General features: G+C 52.1%; 1 protein-coding gene across 1 annotated transcript; it reads left to right on the forward strand.

Annotated features, from left to right (window-relative positions):
* The first annotated feature begins 896 nt into the window (after window positions 1–896).
* Window positions 897–26,541, forward strand: LOC140422690 (uncharacterized). The gene is made up of 3 exons (XM_072507655.1): window positions 897–1,020; window positions 18,818–18,901; window positions 24,728–26,541. The coding sequence occupies exons 2-3, from the start codon at window positions 18,833–18,835 to the stop codon at window positions 26,369–26,371; spliced, it is 1,713 nt and encodes a 570-aa protein (XP_072363756.1). The 5' UTR covers window positions 897–1,020; window positions 18,818–18,832; the 3' UTR covers window positions 26,372–26,541.
* The last annotated feature ends 821 nt before the right edge of the window (window positions 26,542–27,362 follow it).

The following is a 27,362-nucleotide window of genomic DNA, read 5'->3' on the forward strand; positions in this document are numbered from 1 at the left end:
TATTTGTAACTTCATTGCAGTGTTAATGTAAGCCTACTTGTGACAATAATAAAGATTATTATTATTTGAGCGCAAAAGCTCATCTCAGCCATGTTGTGGCTCCGGGGTCAGCCGAACGCATGCAATTAGAACATAGAACATACAGTGCAGAAGGAGGCCATTTGGCCCATCGAGTCTGCACCGACCCACTTAAGCCCTTACTTTCACCTGATTCCAGTAACCCAATAACCCCTCCTAACATTTTTGGACACTAAGGGCAATTTAGCATGGCCAATCCACCTAACATGGACATCTTTGGACTGTGGGAGGAAACCGGAGCACCCGGAGGAAACCCAAGCTGACACGGGGCGAACGTGCAGACTCCGCACAGACAGTAACCCAAGCCGGGAATCGAACCTGCGACCCTGGCACTGTGAAGCCACAGTGCTAGCCACTTGTGCTACTGTGCTGCCCAATTGACCGACTATTGGCCCCGGGTGTGGTAAGACACCATTATTATTTCCAATGCGCCCTGATGCAACTGGTGTTTCGACATTGGGCACTGTGATTCCGCTCTGTGTAACCACCACGAGGCTTTTTCCTTGGCGGAGGGCATTTAGAGGGTGGGCCATAAATAAATGGCCCACAGCACATAATTGAGTTGTAATGGGGGCGGGGGGGGGGGGGTGAAATAATGGTCCAGTCATTGGAATGGACACAGTGCCTACAGATAGGGCAAGGTAGATGACTGCGCAGGCGCCTGCAGGAGCGGGGGCGGGGGCAGAGAGGGAGGCGGCGTAAGGATTGTAGTCCAGGCTGGGCGGGACTACAGGTCCCAGCGTGCGCGGCGTGGGAGGAGCATGCGCGGCGCGGCATTTCTCTCCGCCGCGTCACAATGAGGAGGCGCGGCACGTGCTCCGGGGATCACCATGGGGACTTAGTGGAAGGTAACAGCTAGCCCATCGCAGGGGGCCGCGGGAAAGACGTGCACCATGGACTGGACCATTTAACAGCCCCTCAACTCAACAACTCGGCTTTCTTGTAAGTGGAAAGTGCACCTTTAATTTTTCTGTGCCCCACCTCCCAAAAAACGGCAACATGAAAAAGAGAGATAAATTCAGGGTTATGCATGCATTTTTTAAATAAAACCAAAATAAGAATCAATTGCAGAGGCACAACGGTTAGTTAGCACTGCTGCCTCACTGTGGCAGGGTCCCAGGTTCGATACAGCCCTTGGGTCACTATCTGTGTGGAGTCTGCACGTTCTCCCCGTATCTGCGTGGGAATCCTCCGGATGCTCCGGTTTCCTCCCACAGTCCAAAGATGTGCAGGTTAAGTGGACTGGCCATGCTAAAATTAACCCTTAACGTCCAAAGGTTACGTTGGGTCACGTGGACAGGGCGGAGGTAGCCTGCCGAGGTAGGGTGCTCTTTCGGAGGTCGGTGCAGCCTCAATAGGCCGAATGGCCTCCTTCTGCACTGTAGGGATTCTATGAACTCATCCCCCTCACCCCCCCCCCCCCCCGTCCCATTTGACGCGCGTTCATTGTTTCGAGCCGATGCTCCCTCATCGATGTTGCATCTGTCCTTTTGTGGGACTCGGGCGATGGCCCATGAGGCACCGGTTGTCGTTGCCCATCCTGATTGTTCCCTGGGGCTCAATGGCTCACTCACACAGCCGTTTCAGAGAGTCACCAATTTCAACTGGGGGAGGAAAGGTGAGGAGGGGGAGCGGTCTGGAGTGACATGTAGGCCAAACCGGGTAAAGTTCGGCAGATAAGACGATAAGACTTAGGAGCAGAAATAGGTCATTCAGCCATTTCATATCGGCTCCATCCATTAGGTGTCATTGTGACTGATCTGTTGTGATAGTCTCCAACTCCACTTTCCCGCCTTATCCCCATAAACCCTCAATTCCATTACTGATTAGAAATTCTCAGCCTTGAACATACTTAACGGCCCAGCCTCTACAGCTCTCTGCGGGAAAGAATTCCACACATTCACCCCCCTCCGAGAGAAGAAATTCCTCCTCATCTCTGTCTGAAATGGGGCGACCCCCTCACTCTGAGATTCTGCCCTCTGGTCCGAGACTCTCCCACAGGAGGAAACATCCTCTCAGCATCGACCCTGTCGAGCCCCCTGAGAATCCTGTCTGTCTCAATACGGTCGCCTCTCATTCTTCTGAACTCCACAGAGGACAGGCCCCAACCTACTCAACTTCTCCTCGTAAGAAAATCCCTCCCTACCCGGGATCAACCGAGTGAACCTTCTCGGGACTGCCTCCAATGCCGGGATATCATCCCTTTGATAAGGGGACCAAAACTCAGGGGCTTGTTTAGCACAGTGGGCTAAACAGCTGGCTTGTAATGCAGAACAAGCCCAGCAGCGCGAGTTCAATTCCCGTTCCAGCATCCCCGAACAGGCGCCGGAATGTGGCGACTAGGGGCTTTTCACAGTAACTTCATTGAAGCCTACTTGTGACAATAAGATCAGCCATGATCTCATTGAATGGCGGAGCAGGCTCGAGGGGCCAGATGGCCTACTCCTGCTCCTAGTTCTTATGTTAATAAGCGATTATTATTAATTCCCTAATGAGTTGAAAAATGTTTTGAATTCAGTCTTTAATATTCTAGAAATGACTTAACCCTCGGGTAGAGAATTCCTAAGATTCACAACCCTCTGAGTGAGGGCATGGGGAGGGGGTGGCGTAGTGGTATTGTCGCCGGACTAGTAATCCAGAGAGCCAGGGTAATGCTCTGGGGACCTGGGTTCAAATCCCACCAGGGCAGTTGGTGAAATTCAAATTCAATAAAAATCTGGAATTAAAAATCGAATGGTGTCCGTGAAACCATTGTCCATTGTTGTAAAAACACATAGAACCCCGACAGTGTAGAAGGAGAACATCGAGTCCGCACCGACCCTCTGAAAGAGCATCCTATCTAGGCCCACTCCCCCACCCATCTCTGTAACCCCACCCAACCTGCGCATCTTTGAACTGCGGGAGGAAGCCGGAGCACCCGGAAGAAACCCACGCAGACACGGGGGAAAAAGTGCAAACTCGGCACAGACCGAGTGATCCAAGGCTGGAATTGAACCCGGGTCCCTGGTGCTGTGTGGCAGCTGTGCTAACCACTGTGCTACCCTGCTGCCCATAGTGAACCTGCAGGGAGGGGGTTTCTGTTGACCTTACCCCGGTCAGGCCTACTTGTGACTCCAGGTCCACAGCCTTTTGGTTGACTCTTAAAAATACCCGCGAGCCATTGAGTTCAGGGGAAATAATGGACAGGCAAAAAGTGCTGGCCCCAGCCAGCAGCGTCCAGATTCAATGAATAAAAAGATGTTTCTCCCGCTCTCAGTCTGATATGGTTGCCCCTCTTATTATGCTCCCAAAGGGGGAAATGGGCACGTGTCTAGCCTGTCAGAGAATGTGTACTGGACTAATACCAAGAATGGACGGGTTGTCTTATGAGGAAAGGTTGGACAGGCCGGGTTTGTATTCCGTAGCGTTTAGAAGCGTGAGGGGCGACTTGATCAAAACCTTTTAATATCAAGTGGTGGTCTTGGGCAGGGTGGATGTGGAGAGGATGTTTCCTCTTGGGGAAGAATCCAGAACTCGGGGTCAGTGTTTCAAAATAAGGGGTCGCCTGTTTAAAACGGCGATGAGGAGAAATATTTTCTCTCGGGGCGGTGAGTCTTTGTAACCCTCTGCCTCAAAGAGCGGTGGAAGCAGAGTCTCCCAATATTTTTAAGGCGCAGCTGGATAGATTCTTCATTAACTAGGGGGGGGGGGTGAAAGGTTATCAGGAGGGGTCAGCGGGAACGTGGGAGTTGAGGTCACAATCAGGTCAGCCAAATGGCGGAGGAGGCCTGGTGGATTGGCCACGCTAAAACCTAGCTAGGGCTAGAAAATGTATTCCAGCGATGAGGAGAAATGACTTCTCTCCAAGGGTCATGAACCTGTGGAATTCGCTTCCTCAGAGTGCAGTGGATGCTGGGACAGTGAGTAACTTTAAGGAGGAGTTAGACAGATTTGGAAATGGGTTGAAGGGTTATGGAGAACGGGCAGGACGGTGGAGTTGAGGCCAGGATGGGATCAGCCAAGGTCCTATTGAACGGTGGAGCAGGCTGGAGAGGCTAAATTGCCTACTCCTGTTCCTGGTTCTTATGTTCTAAGAAAGAACTATTCTGTTTAATTCCTCTTTCCAGCCCTTGGTCTGTAGCCCTGTCGATAATAGCACCTCGAGCACAAATCTAGTGTTCTTGATTATTAAGAGGATTTCTTGATTCATAAGGGGATCAGAGGTTATGGGGAGAAGGCAGGAAAATGGGGATGAGAAACATATCAGCCATGATTTTTTTTTTTGATTTAAAAAAAATATAAATTTAGAGTACCCAATTCACTTTTTCCAATTAAGGGGCAATTCAGCGTGGCCAATCCACCTACCCTGCACATCTTTGGGTTGTGGGGGCGAAACCCACGCAGACACTGGGAGAATGTGCAAATTCCACACGGACAGTGACCCAGAGCCGGGTTCGAACCTGGGACCGTGGCGCCGTGAGGCAGCAGTGCTAACCCACTGCGCCATCATGTTGCTCCATATCAGCCATGATTGAATGGCAGAACAGACTCAGTGGGGCGAGTGGCCTAATTCTGCTCCTATATCTTCCGCTGTTCTGATAACTATGTAGTATTATAGGTGTTACGGTACCTGATAGCCTAAAGCACCATTGGTGGAAACTGTATGCTTTCTATTGGTTAGAATGTATGATAGCTCCGCCCTGCTAGGCGGGGTATAAGAATCCGTGCCACCCCAGCAGCCTTCATTCTGTACCTGAGCTGCTGGGGGAAACATCTAGCTTATTAAAGCCTTCAGTTGAACGACAAACTCGCTTTAGTGGTCATTAATCATGCATCAATTTAATAAGCTAGTTTTTTAAGAAGAAAGGATGGAGCTCCGAATCAAGCCGGAGTGTCTGCAACTTAGCCCCCACGCGCAAACTCAGCGGCAATCTTGAAGCACTGGCTGGCGTGCTTTAAAGGGTATCTCGGGACGGCCGGAAACGCACCCGCGGGAGAGCAGAAACTGCACGTCCTGCACTCAAGGGTGAGCCCGGAGATTTACACCCTCATCGAGGAAGCGGAAGACTTTGATGCAGCAATAGAGCTGCTAAAAGGACACTATATTCGCCCGGTAAACCAGGTCTACGCCTGGCACCTGCTTGCAACAAGGCGACAAACCCCTGGGGAATCGCTGGAGGAATTCTACCGTGCACTCCTGGTGTTATGCAGAAGCTGCGGCTGCCTGCAGGTTTCGGCGAGCGAACACACGGAACTCCTAGTCCGGGACGCTTTCGTGGCAGGTATGCTATCTTCACAAATCCGCCAGCGCCTGTTAGAAAAGGACACCCTGGGTCTCAGGGAGGCACGGGCCCTGGACGTGGCATCCAGGAACGCCCACACTTACGTTCCCGACCGCGCGGCAGCCCCCTGGGCATTGTGGAACCCCTCCGCGGCCGACCCCGAGACTTCCCCCATTCCCCCACAAGCCTGCGCTGCAAGGCGGCCTGGCAACCCCGAGGGGCCCCGTTGCTACTTTTACGGGCAGGCCAAGCACTCCCGCCAGCGTTGCCCGGCCCGTGCACCCACCTGCAAGGGATGCGGCAAAAAGGGCCATTTCATTTGGGCATGCCAGGCCCGTGCGGTTGCCGCGGTCTCCGGCAGCGAATGCGGACCGCAACCAGAAACTTCTCCACGGGCCCCGTGCGGCCAGCGGTCGCCGCCATCTTCATATTCCAGGGCCACGTGCGGACCCCGGGTGCCACCATCTTGTTCCACGGACGCCACATTGGAGGGATGGGCGCTGCCATTTTGTGCACCCTCAGCCAAGTGCGACGAATGGGAGCCGCCATCTTGGATGAACCCCCAGGACCCCAGCTCGGCTGACCACGCACTGCCCGAAGAGAACTCTCAACTGCTACGATTAGCCTCGGTGACTCTGGATCAGTCTCAGCCTCGAACACTCTCAACTGCTACGACGACCGTATTCATCAACGGGCACGAGTTGTCCTGCCTAATCGACTCTGGGAGCACGGAGAGCTTCATACACCCTGACACGGTAAGGTGCTGTTCTCTCATCATCCACCCCATTAATCAAAAAATCTCCCTGGCCTCTGGTTCACACTCAGTGGAGATAAAGGGGTTTTGTGTAGCAAACCTCCCAGTCCAGGGAAGGGAGTTCAAAAATTTCCATCTCTACGTCCTTCCCCACCTCTGCGCGGCTACACTCCTGGGTTTAGACTTCCAGTGTAACCTTCAAAGTCTGACCTTCAAATTCGGCAGCTCTATACCCCCCCTTACTGTCTGCGGCCTCGCAACCCTTAAGGTCGACCCGCCTTCCCTGTTTGGAACCTCACCCCGGATTCCAAACCCGTTGCCACCAGGAGCAGACGCTACAGTGCCCAGGGCCGGATCTTTATTAGGTCAGAGGCCCAAAGGCTACTGAGGGAAGGGGTAATTGAAGCCAGTAACCGCCCCTGGAGAGCTCAAGTAGTGGTGGTAAAGACCGGGGAGAAGCATAGGATGGTCATCGACTACCGTCAGACCATCAACAGGTTTACGCAGCTGGACGCGTACCCTCTCCCCCGCATATCCGACCTGGTAAACAGGATCGCGCATTACAAGGTCTTCTCCACGGTGGATCTCAAGTCCGCCTACCACCAGCTCCCCATCCGTACTAGTGACCGCAAATACACTGCCTTCGAGGCAGATGGGCGGCTCTATCACTTCTTAAGGGTTCCCTTCGGTGTCACCTTCGGGGTCTTGGTCTTCCAGCGCGAGGTGGACCGAATGGTTGACCGGTACGGTTTACGGGCAACATTCCCGTATCTCGATAATGTCACCATCTGCGGCCATGACCAGCAGGACCACGACACCAACCTCCGAAAATTCCTCCAAACTGCAAATATCCTTAACCTTACATACAACAAGGATAAATGCGTGTTTAGCACCGACCGCCTAGCCATCCTTGGCTACGTAGTGCGAAATGGAGTTATAGGCCCCGACCCTGAACGCATGTGCCCCCTTATGGAGTTCCCCCTCCCTCACTGCCCCAAGGCCCTGAAACGTTGCCGAGGGTTTTTTAGCTACTACGCCCAGTGGGTCCCCAACTACGCAGACAAGGCCCGTCCCCGGATCCAAGCCACAGCTTTTCCCCTGTCGATAGAGGCCCGCCAGGCCTTCAGCCGCATCAAAGCAGACATTGCAAAGGCCACGATGCACGCCATCGACGAGTCCCTCCCCTTCCAGGTCGAGAGCGATGCGTCCGACGTAGCTCTGGCGGCCACCCTCAACCAAGCGGGCAGACCCGTGGCCTTCTTCTCTCGTACCCTCCATGCTTCCGAAATCCGCCACTCCTCAGTCGAAAAGGGAGGCCCAGGCCATAGCAGAAGCTGTGCGACATTGGAGGCACTACCTGGCCGGCAGGAGATTCACTCTCCTCATGGACCAACGTTTGGTTGCTTTCATGTTCGATAGTGCACAGCTGGGCAAGATAAAAAACGACAAAATCTTGCGGTGGAGGATCGAACTCTCCACCTACAACTACGAGATCTTGTATCGTCCCGGGGAGCCTCCTGACGCCCTGTCCCGCGGCACATGTGCCACCGCACAAGTGGACCGCCTCCGAGCCCTCCACGAGGACCTCTGCCACCCGGGGGTCACTCGCTTTTTCCATTTTGTCAAGACCCGCAACCTGCCCTACTCCATTGAGGAGGTCAGGACAGCCACCAGGGACTGCCAAATCTGCACTGAGTGCAAACCGCACTTCTACCGGCCAGAGAAAGCGCACCTGATAAAGGCTTCCCGTCCCTTTGAACGCCTCAGCATGGACTTCAAAGGCCCCCTCCCCTCCATCGACCACAACACGTACTTCCTGAACGTGATTGACGAGTACACCCGGTTCCAATTCGCCATCCCCTGCCCCGACATGACCGCAATGTTGCTAACTTTTGGTTGGTTCAATTGGCTCTGTTTTATAACCTTTGCTCTTGAGTCGCCAGGTATCTTTATGATACCGCCACGAGGTTCAAGTTCAAGTAATGATTAATAACTCAATACACCAATTAGTAAGATTCAAATCAAAGCACATTTATTATACACAGTAAATCGCTACTCATGCATAAATTCTACTTCTAAGCTACTTCTACAACTAACAGGCCTATACTTAGCTTCGGACTGGCCCACCAGGTCAGGGGAACAAATGGCCTTTCGTTCGGGTTCTGATTCTGCGGGATTCAAAAGCTGGTATGGACTGGTAGCTAGGAGCACCTATCTCGTAGCGAGCGTTGACTTAAGACTTACGGTCTTTTGGCGGTCACGGTCAAGGGTTGGTTCGCGTTGCTGAGTGACCCTGTCAAGAAGGATGATTTGAACTTGGGGGCTTAACTTTATAGTCCCCAGGGGCTTCCCACCTTTCGGGGCGGACCCCGTACCTGGTTCCAAGTGATTGGACTTCGTTCCAATCGCTTGGTTCGATTTCTCCAATACTGGAGCGGTTCCCTGATCGATGGGCGGTCTTGAGGTGTCCGTTAATCTCTTTTGTGTTGGCTCCTGCTGGCGCCGAGGAGTCTGGCTTGGCCTTGTTTATCCCAAATGTTTCGATTGTTCCTGGGGATTGCTCATTAGTATGTAGATGGCTGCTTGTATCGATGCTGTCTGGGCTTTTGCAGAGTTTAATACACAGTAAACCTGCACCTGCTAGTTTCTGCCTGTGTTGGCTGAATTTCCCTTCAGCCTTTGCTGTTCTTCATTTTACGTCGGGAGTTGGCCAACCCAGGTGGCTACATTCCCTCCTTGTGATCCTAACGCGAAGCGTGAAGGATCACATAACTGCGTTGGTCTTCATTCCCTGACCCGGCAAGCACTCTTCTATGGCCTCTACACTGACCATAACTATGCAAGAACATTTTTAACTGACAATTCTGAGGGGCGCTATGTCAAACAGGGACATGCATTACAAAATACGAAAATCGGAATCTCTAACTATCTCAATAAACTACACTCACTCAAACATTCCACCACACTAACTTCCTAAACAACACACACAAAATCATAGCAGCATTATACACATTTTTCTGGCTTGGCAGTCAAGCTCAGGATTGTACAATCGCTCATGAAACATTTCTTTATTCACAACAAAACGCAAACGAATGTTCTTTATTATAGATCGCGGGGGTCGGGAGTCTGGTCTTATCCGAAAATAGGGGATCTGATCCTATATACCGGGGTGCGAGCACGGTAGGCTCTCCTTCTCCATTTTCTCAGACGAATAGTCTGCACGATGCAGCAGAGTATCGCCAGTACTAGTAGGGATTCTATCAAGTAGGACAGGGAGTACCAGGTTATAAACCTGTCACACCAAGATGATGTGGTGTCGCTGGTGACTGGGCTCTGCGTACTGTGGGGAAGTGAATCACTAACGGCTGGGGGGGGGTTGAGGTCAGGGGGTTCGTGTTCGCGCGCAACCAAATGTCCATTATGGTGTAAGCCACGCGGGGGATGTCCTCATGGTTCTTCTTTCACTTCTCTTTTCTTCTCTTCTCTTCTCTTCTCTGGTCCTGGAGCTTCTGGAGTTCTGTGGAAACAAGCACAGTGTCTGTTACTATCTTGGTTTAATATCTCGTATGATAGCCGGTCTGTCCTTTAGTGCCAATTACTCCCTTTATAATTGGTCACTATGTGTGACTCCCTCATTTTTTTCTCAAAATCCGAATTTCAGGACAAGACGCACTTACAATACTGAACCAGTGCGAGCCGTCTCGCAGGCTGTGCGATTTACCATCCAAATGTTTCAGGATGTAAATAGCAGAGGGTTGGCAACCTAAGGGTTCCCTGAAAATAAAACAAAACTTTTTGAACAAAACTTGACGAAATGAGGTGCGTATGGGCCGCGACGGTTAAGATTTGGATGAAATCCCCGGGTAGGACGGCGACCAATGCCGTGTGTTCCCTACCCGAGTGTAGCTGACCAGAGGGGGGGTTCCCAGGCAGGGCGGGTCCCAATGCCGTTTCTCCACTGCCTGAGCAACCGACAAGAACGGGCAAGGAATGTAGTCATCGTGGGCGGCTGCCGTATTGGTTCTTACTTCGAACCAGAAGGGCAGTTATGAACGGGGGTCTGTGTATCTGTCGACAGACAAGTTCCTCTGAACTGGAGTCTGGGACATTAACAAGTCTCTGCGGACAAACTAGTTCCTCTGAACTAGCGTCTGGCCAAACTAGTTTCTCTGACTGGCAGTGGGTGTCAGAAGGGTGGTGGCGTGGGGCCGTGGAAAAAATTTCCGGTCTAACATACAACATTTAAGAATACTAGTACAAACAACATTAAACATGCTGCAGGTTCCATCAGAAAGGACACCGTTTTCTCCCAAGCGGTTCCTTTTTAAAACATCATCTGGACACCTCAGTTACCGGTTGCGAACAGGGTCGCAAAGGGGTTCTCGTTTTGGGAGTCAGACTCAAAGTCGTCATCTTCTCCCGGATGCCAAACTCTCGAGTGTATCAGGGCGGATAGGGCTGCATGGTGTGATGTGGGATCGCTCTCGTCATTCCGGACGAGTCTGTACGAATTATCTCGGTGCCAAAAGGTGGTGACTAGTTCTGTGGGGACGGAGTCGGGGTCGTCATTGTAGGTCGGTGGTGGGGTTTGTGTAGGAAAGTGATCGTGAAGGGATCACTCGAATCGTGGTCAGATTCGCTGGGTGTGGGGCCTGTTGCATGGTGATAGTAGAGAGGCGTGCTGTGGCTATTGTCCGAGTCACAGTCGCTGTCGCTGCTGCTGCTGTCTGTGGGCATTCCGGGGCGGAGTGTATAGTTCGGGGGTGGAGTCGGGGTTGAGTGCGTGGCTGGGCTGGACGTGTTGGGGGAGGGGAGGGTTACGTTGGCTGTGGGCGGGGCGTGGTCTGCTGCGTCGAGCATGACGTGATGTGCGTGGTTAGACTGTGTTCCATATGCCTTAAGCTGATTGATATGGCAGTCTTTCCATTGGGGTACTTTATTTTGTAGACGGAAGGGCTTACTTTGTCCGCAAGGAGTACGGACCCGAATAGTTCGGTGACAGGAATGTGCTGGGGTTGTATACGGAGAGCATGACTTGCTGTCCTACACTGAACTCAGTCGCATTCACTGTCTTATCGAATCAGGCCTTGCTCTGTTTCTTTCTTGTGCCCAATTTCACTGCGGCTGCTACCTGAGCCGTTTTAACATTCTCCACTAATTGTTCTACTGCTTTCTCGTGTGTGAGGGCCGTCACTTCGGGGCTGGTCCAATCTAATCCTAATAAAATTTCTGTGCCTTTCATGGGGCGTCCGGTCATGAGGGTGTGTGGGGTGTAACCTGTGGATGTTGAAACTTATTTCGCAAAAACATCAGCGCAAAGTGGGGGACTGAATCCCAAGTGGTGGTGTTTTGCTGGACCATTTTTCTGAGGGTGGATTTTAGGGTCCGATTCATGCGCTCCACGATACCACTTGACTGGGGGTGGAATGCAATGTGGAATTTTTGGGTAATGCCAAATATCGTGAGGACGTTCTTCATGACATGTACCGTAAAATGGGAACCTTGGTCGGACTCAATGCTGCGGGGGAGACCCCATCTCGTAAAGATGTGGTGGGTTAAAATCTTGGCTGTGGTCTTTGCCGTGTTTGTTCTGGATGGGAATGCCTCTACCCATTTTGTAAACGTGTCTATCACCACAAGTACATATTTATAACCATTCCTGCAAGGGGGCAATGGTCCTATATAATCAATCTGGAGGTTAGTCCAGGGCTCATTAACGGGTCGGGTGTGGCTGAGTTAAGCTTTTTTGGCATATCTGTCCGGATTATTCTGGGCGCAGATAAAACAATTCTCAACGTAGTGAGTTACATCTTCTTTCAAACTCGGCCACCAACAGAGCTGCCTGAGGTAGGCTGTAGTGGGATCAATTCCCTGATGTCCATGACTGTCATGGAACAAACAAATGAGCTGATTCCTGTCCTGTTCAGGAACCACATAAAGGGTGTCTTTTAACACCACACCGTCATGTGTGGTCAGAGCATTTTTAAACCTTTCGTAAGGTGTTGTAAATTTTCCTTTCAAAATCTCCCTGAGATTGCTATCCTGCTTCTGGGCCTGCACTAAATCCTCGATATTAGTCTGCGAGACCTGAACTGCATTCACTGGTGCGCTTTCGGGGGGTGTCCAAAAATATCCATGCCTGGAACCTGCTTTTGCCCCCCAGGGGGGGGAGGAACGATGGTGACTACGAACTTTAACTATTCCAAAAGTCCTGTTCTGTGCTCGTTCTAAAATGTGACGGAGCAATGGGGCTGAAGGGAGGGGTTTTCCATCTGCGGAAACAAATCCTTTTGCTTTCCACAGGGGTATGAATTCCGTAAGGCTGTTGCAGACATAGAGGCTGTCCGAATATATGTCTGCTGGGCTGGGGAAGGAATCTGGGTGGTCCACTATGTATGCGATAGCCGCAAGCTCTGCCGCCTGCGCGCCTAAGTGTCCTGGAAGTTTTATTGCTATTTCTTCTAGGGCACGTCCCTGCTCGTCCTCGACGTAAATGCCGCATCCTGTTATGCGCTTCCCTTCTAATACTGTGGAAGAACCATCCACATATATCCTAATGGGTTCGCACGTGTCTGTGTGCTTGGGGCTCTGGGTTGAACTACCTATCTTTCTGGGGGGTGTTTTAGCAATAAAGGGGCCTGTGTTGTGGTGTGGAGAGATAATGTCACATTCATGGGGGGTTCCGGGGTACTGTAGGTTATCGGCTAAAAAGGTGTGGGTCTTTGTCCTTTTAATAGCAATGTGCCGTCCCTGCAAAAGAAGGGTCCATCTCGCTGCTCTTATTTGACTGACGGTACCGTCTTTAAGTCTTCCGTCCAGTAAAAGTTGGGTGAGGGTGTGTTCTGTGAGGATTGTGATGGGGTTTAGTCCGGTTATGTAAGGAAAATACTGTACTGCCCAAAAAACTGCGAGCAGGTGCCTTTCACAGGCTGAAAATCCCTGCTCCACAGCATCTAAAACTCGGGAGGCGTAAGCCGTGCCGTTACTGGAGGAGCACGGCCGAAAGGGTGCGGTCTGTGGTCGCTACTTCTATAGCGTAAGGGGAAAGCGGGTCTGGAACTTGTAGTGCGGGGGCTGCTATGAGTGCTCTTTTCAACGAGTCCACAGCATCCGTATGCTGCGGAAGCCATTCCCAGGGGGCTCCTTTCTTTAGGAGGTCTGAGAGGTGTGCGGCCTTGCTGGTGAAACCGTCAATGTGGTTTTGGCAGTAGCCAACCAGTCCTAAAAACCACCGGAGGGCTGAAACGTTCTGGGGAAGGGGCAATTTAGCGATCGAGTCAATCCTTTACATGCTCGATCTCGCGTTTACCATGTGTGATAATTGTACCCAAATATGTCACCTTGTTTTCCAACATCTGGGTCTTTTTGGAGTTTACTTTACATCCAATTTCTTGTAGGAGTTCCAGGAGTTCGGACAGAAGCTCGATGTGCCCTTCCTTGGTGTCTGTCTGCAGTAGTAGGTCGTCTACGTACTGGACCAGACATTCGGGGCGAGAAAATTTGGCTAAACCATTTGCCAGTTGTCGGTGGAAAATGGAGGGGGAGTTGTGGAATCCTTGTGGCAGGCATGTCCACGTGTACTGCTGTGCTTTAAAGGTGAAGGCAAATTTGTACTGGCACGCCTTTGCCAATGGAATGGACCAGAATCCATGACTGATATCCAAAACCGTAAAGTATCGCGAATTGAGTCCCTGCTTGAGCATGGTCTCGGGACTTGTGGCTACTGTGGGGGCTGTTGCGGGGGTGATTTTGTTGAGTTCCCGATAATCGATGGTCAGTTGCCATGATCCATCGGGCTTTCTCACTGGCCAAATCGGGGCATTATTAGTGGAGGCTACTGATCTAAGTACGCCCTGCTCTAATAAGCTGTTGATTACTTTTGCGATTTCTCCCTCTGCCTCTTGGGGAAATCCATATTGCTTTTGGGGTCTAGGGACAGGTCCTGTGATTTGTACTGAACCAGTCATCCAGCCACAGTCGTGTGTGTGGGGCGCGAATGCTGTCCTGTTCTTTTGTAAAACTGCCCTAACCTGCTTGTCCGTGCTAATCGTGGTCGGGTTAAACCAAAATCCGCCTACTGCACTAATTTTGTTGTCGTATTCACCTATTGTGAGCGTTGCGGGGGCTCTTGCGGATTTTGCCATTTTCCAGATACATTGGTTGACTGGATCAAAGGATAGGTTGTGGGAATTCATAAAATCTATGTCCAAAATGTGTTCTGCTGTGTGGGGCAGGTCGACTAAGACTACGGGGTGCTTGGTGGTGATGTTGCCAATTTGAATGGGTACAGGGGCTGTGATGTGTCCCTGCTGTGAGTGGCCTGTAAAGCCGCTGAGGGTGATGGTGGCTGTAGTGGGCCACGTGTCCTTTTGAAACATGGTGGAGGAATTTATTGTGGTGCGGGACCCTCCTGTGTCCCAGAGAAACTCGATGGGCTGTCCCCGTATTTTTGCTGCAACTACCGGTCGGCCGGACCTATCCCAAAGGGTGTCGCAGACCCAACTGGGGGAGCCCGAACACCGTCAGTCCGTTCCGTTCAGGTCCGTCTGATCTGAACGGGTGCTCACACTATGTATGGGCTCTGTCTTATTTTTATTCAGGGTGTCTGCCTGCTGGGCTCTCTGTGGCTTTCGTGGGGCATTGCATTCTCTTGCAAAGTGTCCCAACTGTCCACAGTTGTAACACTCCTGTGAATTTGGTGGGGGGGCTGTTCCTGCCTTCATTTACCCATGCAGGGTTCTGGTGTGCCTTAACTGCGTGTATGTCTGCTTCTGCCTGCTGTTCTTCGGGATTTTTAACTGCGGGTTTGTTTTGTACAGACTGCTCCCAGGCGCGGGAGTGGTGACCGGGTTGATTGGAGCCTGAACTATCTGCTCTGTGGGGGGTTGGGGCGCTTTTCTCTTTTGGGGCTTTCCCTACGCACATGTTCCCTGAACATATCTCTGCGCTGTTTCATTTAGCTCTTCCCAATCAGGGCCGTCTTCCTCATCTAACTTTGATCCAAAGGTTTCCTGGAATCCTTTTTGAACTGAAAGCAGAGATTGCAGCTCTGCAATCTGCTTCCGGCACTTTGCGTGGTCTAGTGAGCTTTGTCTTTGCTCCGTGGTGGCAGCATGGAGTGCTCTTAACGCTGCCTTCAGGTCACATCAATGCCTCTACCTGCTTCTCAGTTTCCTCTCGTACCAGGACTGCACATTGCGTGTCCTGATAGGCCTTTTCGTACTGGAATTGGAAGCTGCTTAAGTGCGCCAGACAAGACTGGTGTGCCCACTTGGCATCATCCACCTCTCCGTCTTTTGCTGCCAACTTCCTCCTTAACTCTACGTTCTTTCTCTCTACCTCACTGACATCGACCTTGCTCATTCGATGTATGCCTTCTATCTCTTCCCGGAGCGTCCTAACGACCTCCTCTATGCCTCGCAACTGTGCCAAACAGGACACGATTGCCATCGGCCTGCAAGCTTTTCCTAGGCTCTTCTTATGAATCTCGCTCAGGTTCTCCCACCAAGTATGTCCTATACTCCCAGGGACCTGCTTCCTCATTGTTACAGAATTCGCTCCAAAGGGGCCATCCTTTCCCTTTGAGGTACTTCCTGATTTCTTCTTCCCAAACGGGACATTGTCCTACTCTACCGCTGCTGGCCGCTGCGACCACAAATTCTTCTGGGTTCATGAGGCGTTGCATTGCCATCTTTCCTATCTGAATGCTTCTTTTAAAATTTGGAACAAGGGGTATTAAGGCGGTGCTGTAATTACGGGTACGGCTTTCGCTATTTTCCGGAATACAAACTCCTGACAGTTTTGTCGCAACAAAAATCTACCAGTATTACCTTATCGCCCTGTTAGTTACGCATGCATACACACACTTCCGAATTATGAGGATTGATCAGAACTGCTTGAACACTTGTGGTTTTCTGTTCCCAATTGGATCTCTAATTCAAATTTTTGGATTCTCCCAGAGTGGTTAAGCCACTTCTAGATCAGGTCCCGTCAGATGTCGCCAGTAATATGTTGCTAACTTTTGGTTGGTTCAATTGGCTCTGTTTTATAACCTTTGCTCTCGAGTCACCAGATATCTTTATGATACCGCCACGAGGTTCAAGTTCAAGTAATGATTAATAACTCAATCCACCAATTAGTAAGATTCGAATCAAAGCACATTTATTATACACAGTAAATCGCTACTCATGCATAAATTCTACTTCTAAGCTACTTCTACAACTAACAGGCCTATACTTAGCTTCGGACTGGCCCACCAGGTCAGGGAAACAAATGGCCTTTCGTTCGGGTTCTGAGTCTGCGGGATTCAAAAGCCGGTATGGACTGGTAGCTAGGAGCGCCTATCTCGTAGCGAGCGTTGACTGGAGACTTACGGTCTTTTGGCGGCAGCTGAACAGGTCACGGTCAAGGGTTGGTTCGCGTTGCTAAGTGACCCTGTCAAGAAGGACGATTTGAACTTGGGGGCTTAACTTTATAGTCCCCAGGGGCTTCCCGCCTTTCGGGGCGGACCCCGTACCTGGTTCCAAGTGATTGGTGTCCGTTAACCTCGTTTGTGTTGGCTCCTGCTGGCTCCGAGGAGTCTGGCTTGGCCTTGTTTATCCCAAATGTTTTGATTGTTCCCGGGGAACGCTCATTAGTATGTTGATGGCTGCTACATTATTATGCAGATGGCTGCTTGTATCGATGCTGTCTGTGCTTTTGCAGAGTTTAATACACAGTAAACTTGCACCTGTTAGTTTCTGCCTGTGTTGGCTGAATTTCCCTTCAGCCTTTGCTGTTCTCCATTTTACGTCGGGAGTTGGCCAACCCAGGTGGCTTCAGCAACCACTGTCATCAAGGCCCTCGATAGCATCTTTGCACTGTTCGGGTTCCCCGCTTACATACACAGTGATAGGGGGTCCTCCTTTATGAGTGACGAACTGCGTCAATTCCTGCTCAGCAAGAGCATTGCCTCGAGCAGGACGACCAGTTACAACCCCCGGGGTAACGGACAGGTAGAGAGGGAGAACTGAACGGTCTGGAAGACCGTCCTACTGGCCCTACGGTCCAGGAACCTCCCAGTCTCCCGCTGGCAAGAAGTCCTCCCGGATGCCCTCCACTCCATCCGGTCACTGCTTTGTACGACCACCAATCAGATACCACACGAACGTCTCCTTGTCTTCCCTAGGAAGTCCTCTTCTGGGACCTCGCTCCCGACCTGGCTGGCAGCACCCGGACCCATTCTGCTCCGAAAACATGTGCGGGCGCACAAAAGTCGGACCCGTTGGTCGAGAGGCTCCATGCTAACCCCCAGTACGCCTATGTGGCGTACCCCAACGGCCGACAAGATACGGTCTCCCTACGGGACCTGGCGCCCGCCGGAACCCCACGCACATCCCAGCCACCTGTCCTACCCTCTCCTCCACCGCAGCACCTTACAGGAGGATCGGTTCTTCCACCGGCCCCGTCTAGGCCCCCCCACCCACTGCCCCCCACAGGCGCTCCCTTCCCAGGTCAACCGTTTTCCCCACCAGCGCTGTCTATGGGTGCCGAAGCCACGCTCCGGGAGTCACAGATGCCCGAGCCTCCACCGGAGTCACCACCGAAGCTCCGACGATCACAGAGGACAACCAGGGCCCCCGATCGACTGATTGCTTCATTTTAATTGTAAACTGTAAATATAAACCATCAAATGTACATAGCTATCAGAATTGTAAATAGTTACTAAACACTGTACGGAGGTATTACGGTACCTCCATAACTAATTATACCATGTTGCCATGTTTTGTAGTTTCAGGCCACCACCCCCGCCGGACTCTATTTTAACAGGTGGTGAATGTGGTATTATAGGTATTACGGTACCTGATAGGCTAAAGCACCATTGGTGGAAACTGTATGCTTTCTATTGGTTAGAATGATAGCTCCGCCCTGCTAGGCGGGGTATAAGAACCCGTGCCGCCCCAGCAGCCTTCATTCTGTACCTGAGCTGCTGGGGGAAACATCTAGTGGTCATTAATCGTGCATCAAACTGTAAGCTACTTTTGGGTTTTGATGTTCAATATTTTAATCGTGTGTTAGTAATACAGTTTGTTTTAATATAACCACATCCTTATTTAGTGTGAAATCACTCCTGGAGCGAAGTATACTTTCCTCACAGTCTTGCAAAATTAAAATAAAATATTGGGGTTTCTGTCCAGTACCCTAGCAGCTGATGGGGTCTGGTCTGGGATCATAATAACTAAATTAATTTAAATTCCACCAGTTAGGTGGCAGCATGGTGGCGCAGTGGGTTAGCACTGCAATCTCACGGCGCTGAGGTCCCAGGTTCGATCCCGGCCCCGGGTCACTGTCTGTGTGGAGTTTGCACATTCTCCCCGTGTTTGCGTGGGTTTCGCCCCCACAACCCAAAGATGTGCAGGGTAGGTGGATTGAACACGCTAAATTGGTCCTTAATTGGAAAAAATGAATTGGGTACTCTAAATTTATAAAAAATAAAAAAATAATTCCACCAGTTATGACTGCCGGATTTGAACCCGTGCCCCCAGGTCAAGCGGGGCGAAAGATTGCGCGCGAGGGCGACCATGTTGGGAGATGCGGCAGACACCGTCTCGCGTGAGTTCACATGTACCCCTCCCCCCGAGCAAGGGAGAACATCTGCTCCTATGGGATGCAGGAATTGAAACCTCAGGGTTAACCGGTGGGGTGTGAGAAATTACTATAACTCAGTTTCTTCCTGTTTCCCAAGCAATCAGACAAAGGCATGGATCCTGCCAGAGCTCAAAAAACATCGCCAGTGACCATCAGCTACACCGACGTTGACCAGGCTGAGGTAGGGCATCGTTCCCGCCCTTCCTCGCGCACGGTCTCTGGGCCGTGGACTTGGGTTTCGAGAGCACTGACAATCTGGCTGCCCTGGGAACGGGATTCAGAAATCGTTGCGGTTGCTCCTCCTCTTTCCGCAGTGGATGATTCGCGTGCGCCTCCTCCCCCCCCCCCCCGTCACCTCAAGCCCCCTGCTCCATTCGACACCATCATGGCTGATCTTCGAGCTCAGCTCCTGCTCACTCCCCAATCGAATCCAACACTTCCCTCAGTGTCCAGAAATCTGTCCGGCCCAGCCTTGAAGGCACTCAACGGCGGAGCCTCAACCGAATTCCCAAGATTCACAACTCTCCGAGTGAAGACATTTCTCCTCCTCTCGGGCCCAAAATGGCCGCCTCCCCATCTGAGACTCTTCTGTATTCCCCATCCTAGCTGGGGGGCGGGAATCGACCTTTTGGCCTCTCTCCTGTTGCGACCCTTTTGAATTTTATACGGTCCATCAAAATCGACTCTTATTCTTGTAAACACCAGACGATCGACTCAGCCCCCTTCTTCTCAGAGGACAGTCCCTTCTTCCCAGGAGGTTTTCCAGTGCACCTTCATTACACTCCCTCAAAAGCAGTTTTCCCTCAGCAAGGAGACCAAAACCGAGCACATTGCTCCCAAAGGAATTGAAATCTGATGTTCAAACGAGGGAGGGGAGACCGAGGGAGGGAAGGGGAGGAGAGAGGCTGTGGGAGGAGAGGCTGAGGGGGGGGGGGGGGGGGGGGGGGGAGACGGAGACTGTGAGACGGAGGGGAGGCCAAGCGAGGGGAGACCAAGCGAGGGGAGGCAAAGCGAGGGGAGACCAAGCGAGGGGAGGCCAAGCGAGGGGAGACCAATCAAGGGGAGACTTGAGCGAGGGGCCCGAGACAGGGGAGGCTGAAGCACGGGAAGCCGAGGGAGGGGAGTTCGATGGAGGGAGGGGTGACCCAAGGGAAGGGAGATCGAGGGAGTGGAGACCGAGGGAGGGGAGACCGAGGGAGGGGAGATCAAGAGTGGCAATTCTGAGGGACGTGGAGGGGGGTAGACCAAGGGAGGGATGGCAGACCGAGGCCCCGTGGCCGAGACAGGCTAGGGGAGACGAAGGGAGATTGAGTGAGGGCAGACCGAGGAGACTGAGGAGTGGGGGCGGGCGGGGAGACCGAGGGATGGAAGGGAGACTGTTGGGGAGAACGAGAAAAGGCAGATATGGGGAGGGATGACTGAGGGGAGGGACACTAGAACATAGAACATCACAGCGCAGTACAGGCCCTTCGGCCCTCGATGTTGCGCCGAACTGTGAAACCACTCTAAAGCCCATCTACACTATTCCCTTATCGTCCATATGTCTATCCAATGACCATTTGAATACCCTTAGTGTTAGCGAGTCCACTACTGTTGCAGGCAGGGCATTCCACGCCCATACTACTCTCTGAGTAAAGAACCTACCTCTGACATCTGTCCTATATCTCCCCTCAATTTAAAGCTATGTCCGCTCGTGCTAGACATCACCATCCGAGGAAAAAGGCTCTCACTGTCCACCCTATCCAATCCTCTGATCATCTTGTATGCCTCAATTAAGTCACCTCTTAACCTTCTTCTCTCTAACGAAAACAGCCTCAAGTCCCTCAGCCTTTCCTCATAAGATCTTCCCTCCATACCAGTCAACGTTCTGGTAAATCTCCTCTGCACCCTTTCCAATGCTTCCACATCCTTCCTATAATCTGACAACCAGAATTGCACGCAATACTCCAAATGCGGCTGCACCAGAGTTTTATACAGCTGCAACATGACCTCATGGCTCCGAAACTCAATCCCTCTACCAATAAAAGCTAATACACCGTACGCCTTCTTAACAACCCTCTCAACCTGGGTGGCAACTTTCAGGGGTCTATGTACATGGACACCGAGATCTCTCTGCTCATCCACACTTCCAATAATCTTACCATTAGCCCAGTACTCTGTCTTCCTGTTATTCCTTCCAAAATGAATCACCTCACACTTTTCTGCATTAAACTCCATTTGCCACCTCTCAGCCCAGCGCTGCAGCTTATCTATGCCCCTCTGTAAGTTGTAACATCCGTCCGCACTGTCCACAACTCCACCGACTTTAGTGTCATCTGCAAATTTACTCACCCATCCTTCTACGCCCTCCTCCAGGTCATTTATAAAAATGACAAACAGCAGTGGCCCTAAAACAGATTCTTGTGGTACACCACTAGTAACTGGACTCCAGTCTGAACAGTTCCCATCAACCACCACCCTTTGTCTTCTTCCAGCTAGCCAATTTCTGATCCAAACTGCTAAGTCACCCTGAATCCCATGCCTCCGTATTTGCTGCAGTAGCCTACCGTGGGGAACCTTATCAAACGCTTTACTGGAATCCATATACACCACATCAACTGCTTTACCCTCGTCCACCTGTTTGGTCACCTTCTCAAAGAACTCAATAAGGCTTGTGAGGCACGACCTACCCTTCACAAAACCGTGTTGACTATCTCTCATCAAATTATTCCTTTCCAGGTGATTATACCTGAGGGCATTTAAAAGTGTCTTGGATAAACATATGGATGATAATGGCATAGTGTAGGTTAGATGGCTTTTGTTTCGGTGCAACATTGTGGGCCGAAGGGCCTGTACTGCGCTGTATTGTTCTATGTTCTATACATCCTATCTCTTATAAACCTTTCCAAGACTTTGCCCACAACAGAAGTAAGGCTCACTGGTCTATAGTTACCGGGGTTATCTCTGCTCCCCTTATCATAGAAGTTACAGTGCAGAAGGAGGCCATTCGGCCCATCGCACCTGTGCCATTCAAATACAACCATGTAAATATTCTAACCCCATTTTCCATCATTTGGCCCATGACCTTGTGTTCCCTGAGATCACAAGTGTACATCTAAATACTTCTTAAATGTTCTGAGGGTTCCCGCCTCCATCCCCCTTTTCAGGCAGTGAGTTCTAGACTCCCACCACCCTCTGGGTGAAAAGCTTTTCCCTCACATCCCCTCTAAACCCCCTGCCCCTTACCTTAAATCTAAACCCCTGGTCGCTGATCCCTCCACCAAGGGGAAAGGTTTCTTCCTGTCTACTCTTATCTATACCCCTCGTAATTTTATACACCTCAATCATGTCCCCCCTCAGTGTCCTCTGCTCCCAGGAAAACCATCCCAGTCTATCCAATCTCTCTTCACACTAAAACTCTCCAGCCCAGGCAGCATCCTGGTAAATCTCTGCACCCTTTCCAGTGCGATCACATCTCTCCTGTAACGTGAATTCCAGAACTGCACACAATGCTCTAGCTGTGGCCTAACCAACATTTATACAGTTCCTGCATAACCTCCCTGCTCTCGAACTTTATGCCTCGGATAATAAAGGCAAGTATACCACATGCCTTCTTAACCACTGTATCCACCTTAAGGGATGGGTGTACATCCACACCAAGGTCCCTCTCTGATCCTCGGGGCTTACCAGGGTCCTGCCATTTATCATGGATTCCCTTGCCTTGCTTGTCCTTCTGTTATGGGCCAGGGTTTAGAGAACCCCAAAGTGTATCATGGTATCACCTGACCCACAACTTTTACCAGATTGTGGTATGGGGAGCACACGGCCCAGTCTACAGGTGTGGTACGGCAGAAATGGAAAAGTATTTTTTAAAGCAAAACAATGTTTATTCTGTAAACTCAAGTTAACCTTTTTAAAACATACAGTGAACATCTTAGCAACCATCAATTCAAATACAACCCCCAAAGAATACAACACTAAGTAATCCTTTAAGCTTTCCTTTTAACATCCATAAGACTTAAAACACCTTTTACCAGAAGCACATCAGGTTAAAGTCACTACTGTTATTAGTTTTAAATCACCAGGATCGATTCACAGTCTTTAGAGCCCCAGGGTGAGTTTTCAGCCGCACATTGGCAGCCTCCATTTGGAAGACGGCCTCTTGTTTCCACTTCCGCGACACTGGCCGGCTTCATTCCCCCCGTCTCAGCTCGTCCGCTGCTGAAACCCCTCGCCCATGCCTTCGTCATCTCCGGCCTCATCTCTCGGTTGCTCTCGTTAAACGCCGGCTCACCCAAACCCCTGGCCCTCCCATGTCCGGGATCGCGCTGACCCCTCATCACAGAATCCCCAGTGACGAAAGAGGCCATTCGGCCCGTCGAGTCTGCTCCGACCCTCCGAATGAGCACTTTACCGAGGCCCACTCCACCCACCACACTATCCCTGTAACCCTGAGCATTGATCGCGGCCAATCCACCTAACCTGCACATCTTTGGACTGTGGGAGGAAACCGGAGCAGCCGGAGGAAACCCACGCACACACGGGGAGAACGTGCAGACTCCGCACAGACAGTGACCCAAGCCAGGAATCGAACCTGGGACCCTGGAGCCCTCCATCCAAGCTGCAGAATTAAATTTCATATTTCAGCATATGGGCAGCAAGGTAGCACAGTTGTTTCACAGCGCCAGGGTCCCAGGTTCGATTCCCCGCTGGGTCACTGTCTGTGCGGAGTCGGCACGTTCTCCCCGTGTCTGCGCGGGTTTCCTCCGGTTACCTCCCACTGTCCAAAGATGTGCGGGTTAGGTGGATTGGCCCTGCTAAATTGCCCTTTGTGTCGAAAAAGGTTAAGTGGGGGTTACGGGGATAGGGTGGAGACCCGGGCTTGAGAAGGGTGCGCTTTGTAAGGGCCGGTGCAGACTCGATGGGCCAAATGGCCTCCTTCTGCACTGTAAACTCTTGATTTTATTATAGTTCTTTTGTTGTAAATAAAAAGTGTTTACTTTTACAAACCTTCTCCCCTTCCCCATTTTGTACCCCCATCCCACTTCATACTCCCATCTCATTCACTCCCCTCACCCCAAACCTGGTGACTGTAATTATTGGCCCGCCAAGGGTCAAAGACCTTGGGTATTTTTCGAGGAATTATTGGTTGATTCACTAATGTTGTGACTCAGGGGCCTGTGTGGCTGGAATTGACCGCACACCAGCCCAGGATGTCGTAACACCCTTGCCTCTTCAAATGCCCCTCAAGCGGCCTAAGAGGGGCAATTAAGAATGGGCAACACATGCAGATAGTGAGCCCAGATCCCATGGACGGTCGATGATGTTGCCGCAGTCACCGTTACTGAGATTACTGCTGTAATTTCAATATCTATTCATTAGAATTTAAATGCCTCCAGTGAGATTTGAACCTGTGTCCCTCCCCACCGAGAGCATTAACCTGGATTACAAAGCCAACGTGTCCCCATAAGAGGGGTGGGCAGTGTGGGGGGGGGGGGGGGGGGAGAGAGAGATGGGATGGGGCGGTGGAGGGATGGGATGAGGGGGAGAGGATGGGATGAGGAGAGTGAATGAGATGGATGAAGTGGGATGGGGGTACAAAATGGGGAAGAGGGAGAAGAGGGGACGGGGACAGAATGGGATGGGGGAAAGGGACGGGATGGGGGGGTACAGAATGGGAGTGGAAGAGAATGGTTGACGGGCGGGAGTGAGATGAGGTACGGAATGGGATGGGTCCGTAGAGGATGGAGTGAGGGGAGGAAATGAGAAAGGGGGAAGAGGATGGGATGGAGGAAGGGGGGGTGAAAAGGGTGGGATGGGATTTGAGGGCAGAAGATTGGATCGGGGACAGATTAGGGGGGGTTGTGTAAAATGTGGGATGGATCTGGGCTGAGGATGGGATTGGGTGGGGTGAAGGGTGTGTTTGGGTGGGACGACCGGAGAAGGAAGGACATGTTTAACAGGGGTAAGGGCAATGCCCTGGGGGAACTCCCTCTCATTCTCCTCTCTGTTCTGTCTCCGCCCCCAGGCCTCACACACGTCGGACGAGTTCAGGATCTCGAGCATGGAGAACACCACTTCCGACGAGATAGAGAGCATCATGTCGCTGGCGCAAGAGATAGTGGCAACGCAGCAGTCGTCAGGAACCAAGGACCGGGCCTCCGATAGCGTCTGTGATTTCCAGGCCATGGAGACCCCGGTGGCCGAGAAGGCAGGGGGGAAGCGGGGCAGCACCGGCAGTTGCAAGGACCAGGAGTGGAGGCCCGAGACAGAGCCCATCGCGCCCGACGAACTGGAGCTGTGTTGCATCCTGGACCAGCGCTCCGACATGGAGCCCACTGCCTCGCACCTGCGTCTCCGCTGCTTCATCGCTGGCAGCAGCAAGCCCTGGAGCGATGGGGGGCCACAGCCAGCATCCACCTGCTCTTCCGCCGGCCAGCGCCCGTTGTCGGCGGAGCCCCCTTCTGGGCCGGCCTCAGCCCACCTCCTCCCGGAGCAGCCACCCTGCGGCTGCGTTAGCGAGATGTACCGGGCTGCCGAGTCCATCTGGGAGGCCGAGTTGTCCGTGCTCTCCCACACCGATGATTACAGCTCAGCATCCGGCATGCCGCTCGAGGTCTCAGTCACTGACCTGGGCCTGGACTGCCTGACAGCCGCCTTCTCTGAGAGCCCTCCCCTGTCTCCACAACTTTCCTTGCAGTGGCAGACTGCCGCCCAGAGGCCCAGCTCCAGACCTCCGCTGCTGGCAACAGAACCCCAGCAGACCGGCCTGTACGGCAACACTTGCTCCATGCTCAGCCCCATGCCAATCTCAGTACCGTGCCAGAGCCTCGAGCCCATCCGTAAGTCCAGCGTCGGACCCAGCCAGCACCCAAGCCCTGGACACAGTCCAAGCCTCGGGCCTAGTCAGAGCACCGGATCTGGCAGCAGGCAGGTGACCGCGTCAAGCCAGAGCCCCAGGTCCAGCCGGAGTCCCAGTCTCGGGCCTAGCCAGTCCTCCGGGCCCAACCACAGCCCTAGCCCTAGCACCGGGCCTAGCCAGAACCCCCTGCTCAGCCACTGGCCTAGTCCTGGGCATAGCCAGAGCCTTCAGCCAAGCCTGGGCCCCAGCCTCCCGCTCAGCCATGCTTCTCAACCCAGCTTGGGGTATGTCCCTGGGCCCAGCCAAATGCTGAACTCCCGGGTTAGCCTCGGTTCTCAATCCAGCACGTCGCCCAGCGTCCACTTCCCTCAGCCCGCCAACAGCCCTCAGACCAGCAACGTGGTGCTGAGCCAGCAGACTGAGTCCCTAACGGGGACCAGCTGGAGCCCCGCCCAGAGCGTCCTGACCACCCACAGCTTGCAGCTGGGCCACACGTCGGAGCAAGAAAATGACCCGAGGCATACGCACAGCGACGGGTCAAGCATGTTCTACATGAGTTCGGATGTCGCCACGTCAAGGACCATCGAATCATTCCCCTTGGGCAAACAGAGTGACTTCTACAGATACCGCAGCCCGGGAAATCAGCAAGGAGGGAGGGAGAGGAGTATAGATTCCCGTTTGCAAGCGTCTCACATCTTGGGCACCCAAGCCAGACCGCGCAACGGCAAAGATGACGATCGGCGTTTAGATCATACCTATTATGGGAATGTAGACATGGAGTACTTGTACCCCTCAGAAGAAAAAAGCTGAAGGCTTGAGCACGAGAGGCGGAAAGGGGCAAATGGCTTGGTGGTGGCGGTCGGGGTGGAGGCATTGAGTGGAGCAGAGGGCGGGAAAGGCAGGTGGCTGCTGAGGAACCACTCGCAGAGCAAAGACGTGTAAATAACTGGCATAAAATAAAGATTTTTTTTTTTGGTCTCCTTTCTGACCAAGACTACATGTAACACATATATATATATGATCTTTATTGTCACAAGTAGGCTTACATTAACACTGCAATGAAGTTACTGTGAAAAGCCCCCAGTCGCCACATTCCAGCGCCTGTTCGGGGTCACAGAGGGAGAATTCAGAATTCTCAGCTGGTACGGGAATTGAACCCACGCTGCTGGCCTTGTTCTGCACCACAAACCAGCTGTCTAGCCCACTGAGCTGAACCTGTGAGGTCTTTGACAGTTCTGTCAAAGCTTTTCAGCGTCGCCCCATCAGGACGACGCGCAGGGCTCCCCATGTCAGGACGACGTCAGAGTGTGCGGGCAGCACGGTGGCGCAGTGGGTTAGCCCTGCTGCCTCATGGCGCCGAGGCCCCAGGTTCGATCCCGGCCCTGAGTCACTGTTCATGCGGAGTTTGCACGTTCTCCCCGTGTTTGGGTTGCTTTCGCCCCCACAACCCAAAGATGTGCAAGGCTAGGTCCATGACTGTCATGGAACAAACAAATGAGCTGATTCCTGTCCTGTTCAGGAACCACATAAAGGGTGTCTTTTAACACCACACCGTCATGTGTGGTCAGAGCATTTTTAAACCTATCGTAAGGTGCTGTAAATTTTCCTTTTAAAATCTCCCTGAGATTGCTGTCCTGCTTCTGGGCCTGCACTAAATCCTCGATATTAGTCTGCGAGACCTGAACTGCATTCACTGGTGGGCATTTGGGGGTGTCCAAAAATATTCATGCCTGGAACCTGCTTTAGCCAGTGCGTCGGCCTTTACATTTCCAGGGGGGGGAGGAACGATGGTGACTACGAA

Source organism: Scyliorhinus torazame, chromosome 5 (assembly GCF_047496885.1).
Source record: "Scyliorhinus torazame isolate Kashiwa2021f chromosome 5, sScyTor2.1, whole genome shotgun sequence".
In the NCBI taxonomy this organism is placed as follows: domain Eukaryota; kingdom Metazoa; phylum Chordata; class Chondrichthyes; order Carcharhiniformes; family Scyliorhinidae; genus Scyliorhinus; species Scyliorhinus torazame.

Excerpts from the sequence above, each read along its gene's own strand:
- LOC140422690 (XM_072507655.1), top strand. The coding sequence starts at position 18,833 with ATGGATCCTGCCAGAGCTCAAAAAACATCGCCAGTGACCATCAGCTAC. Across the intron at positions 18,902-24,727 it reads CCGACGTTGACCAGGCTGAG|GCCTCACACACGTCGGACGA; the intron begins GTAGGGCATCGT and ends CTCCGCCCCCAG.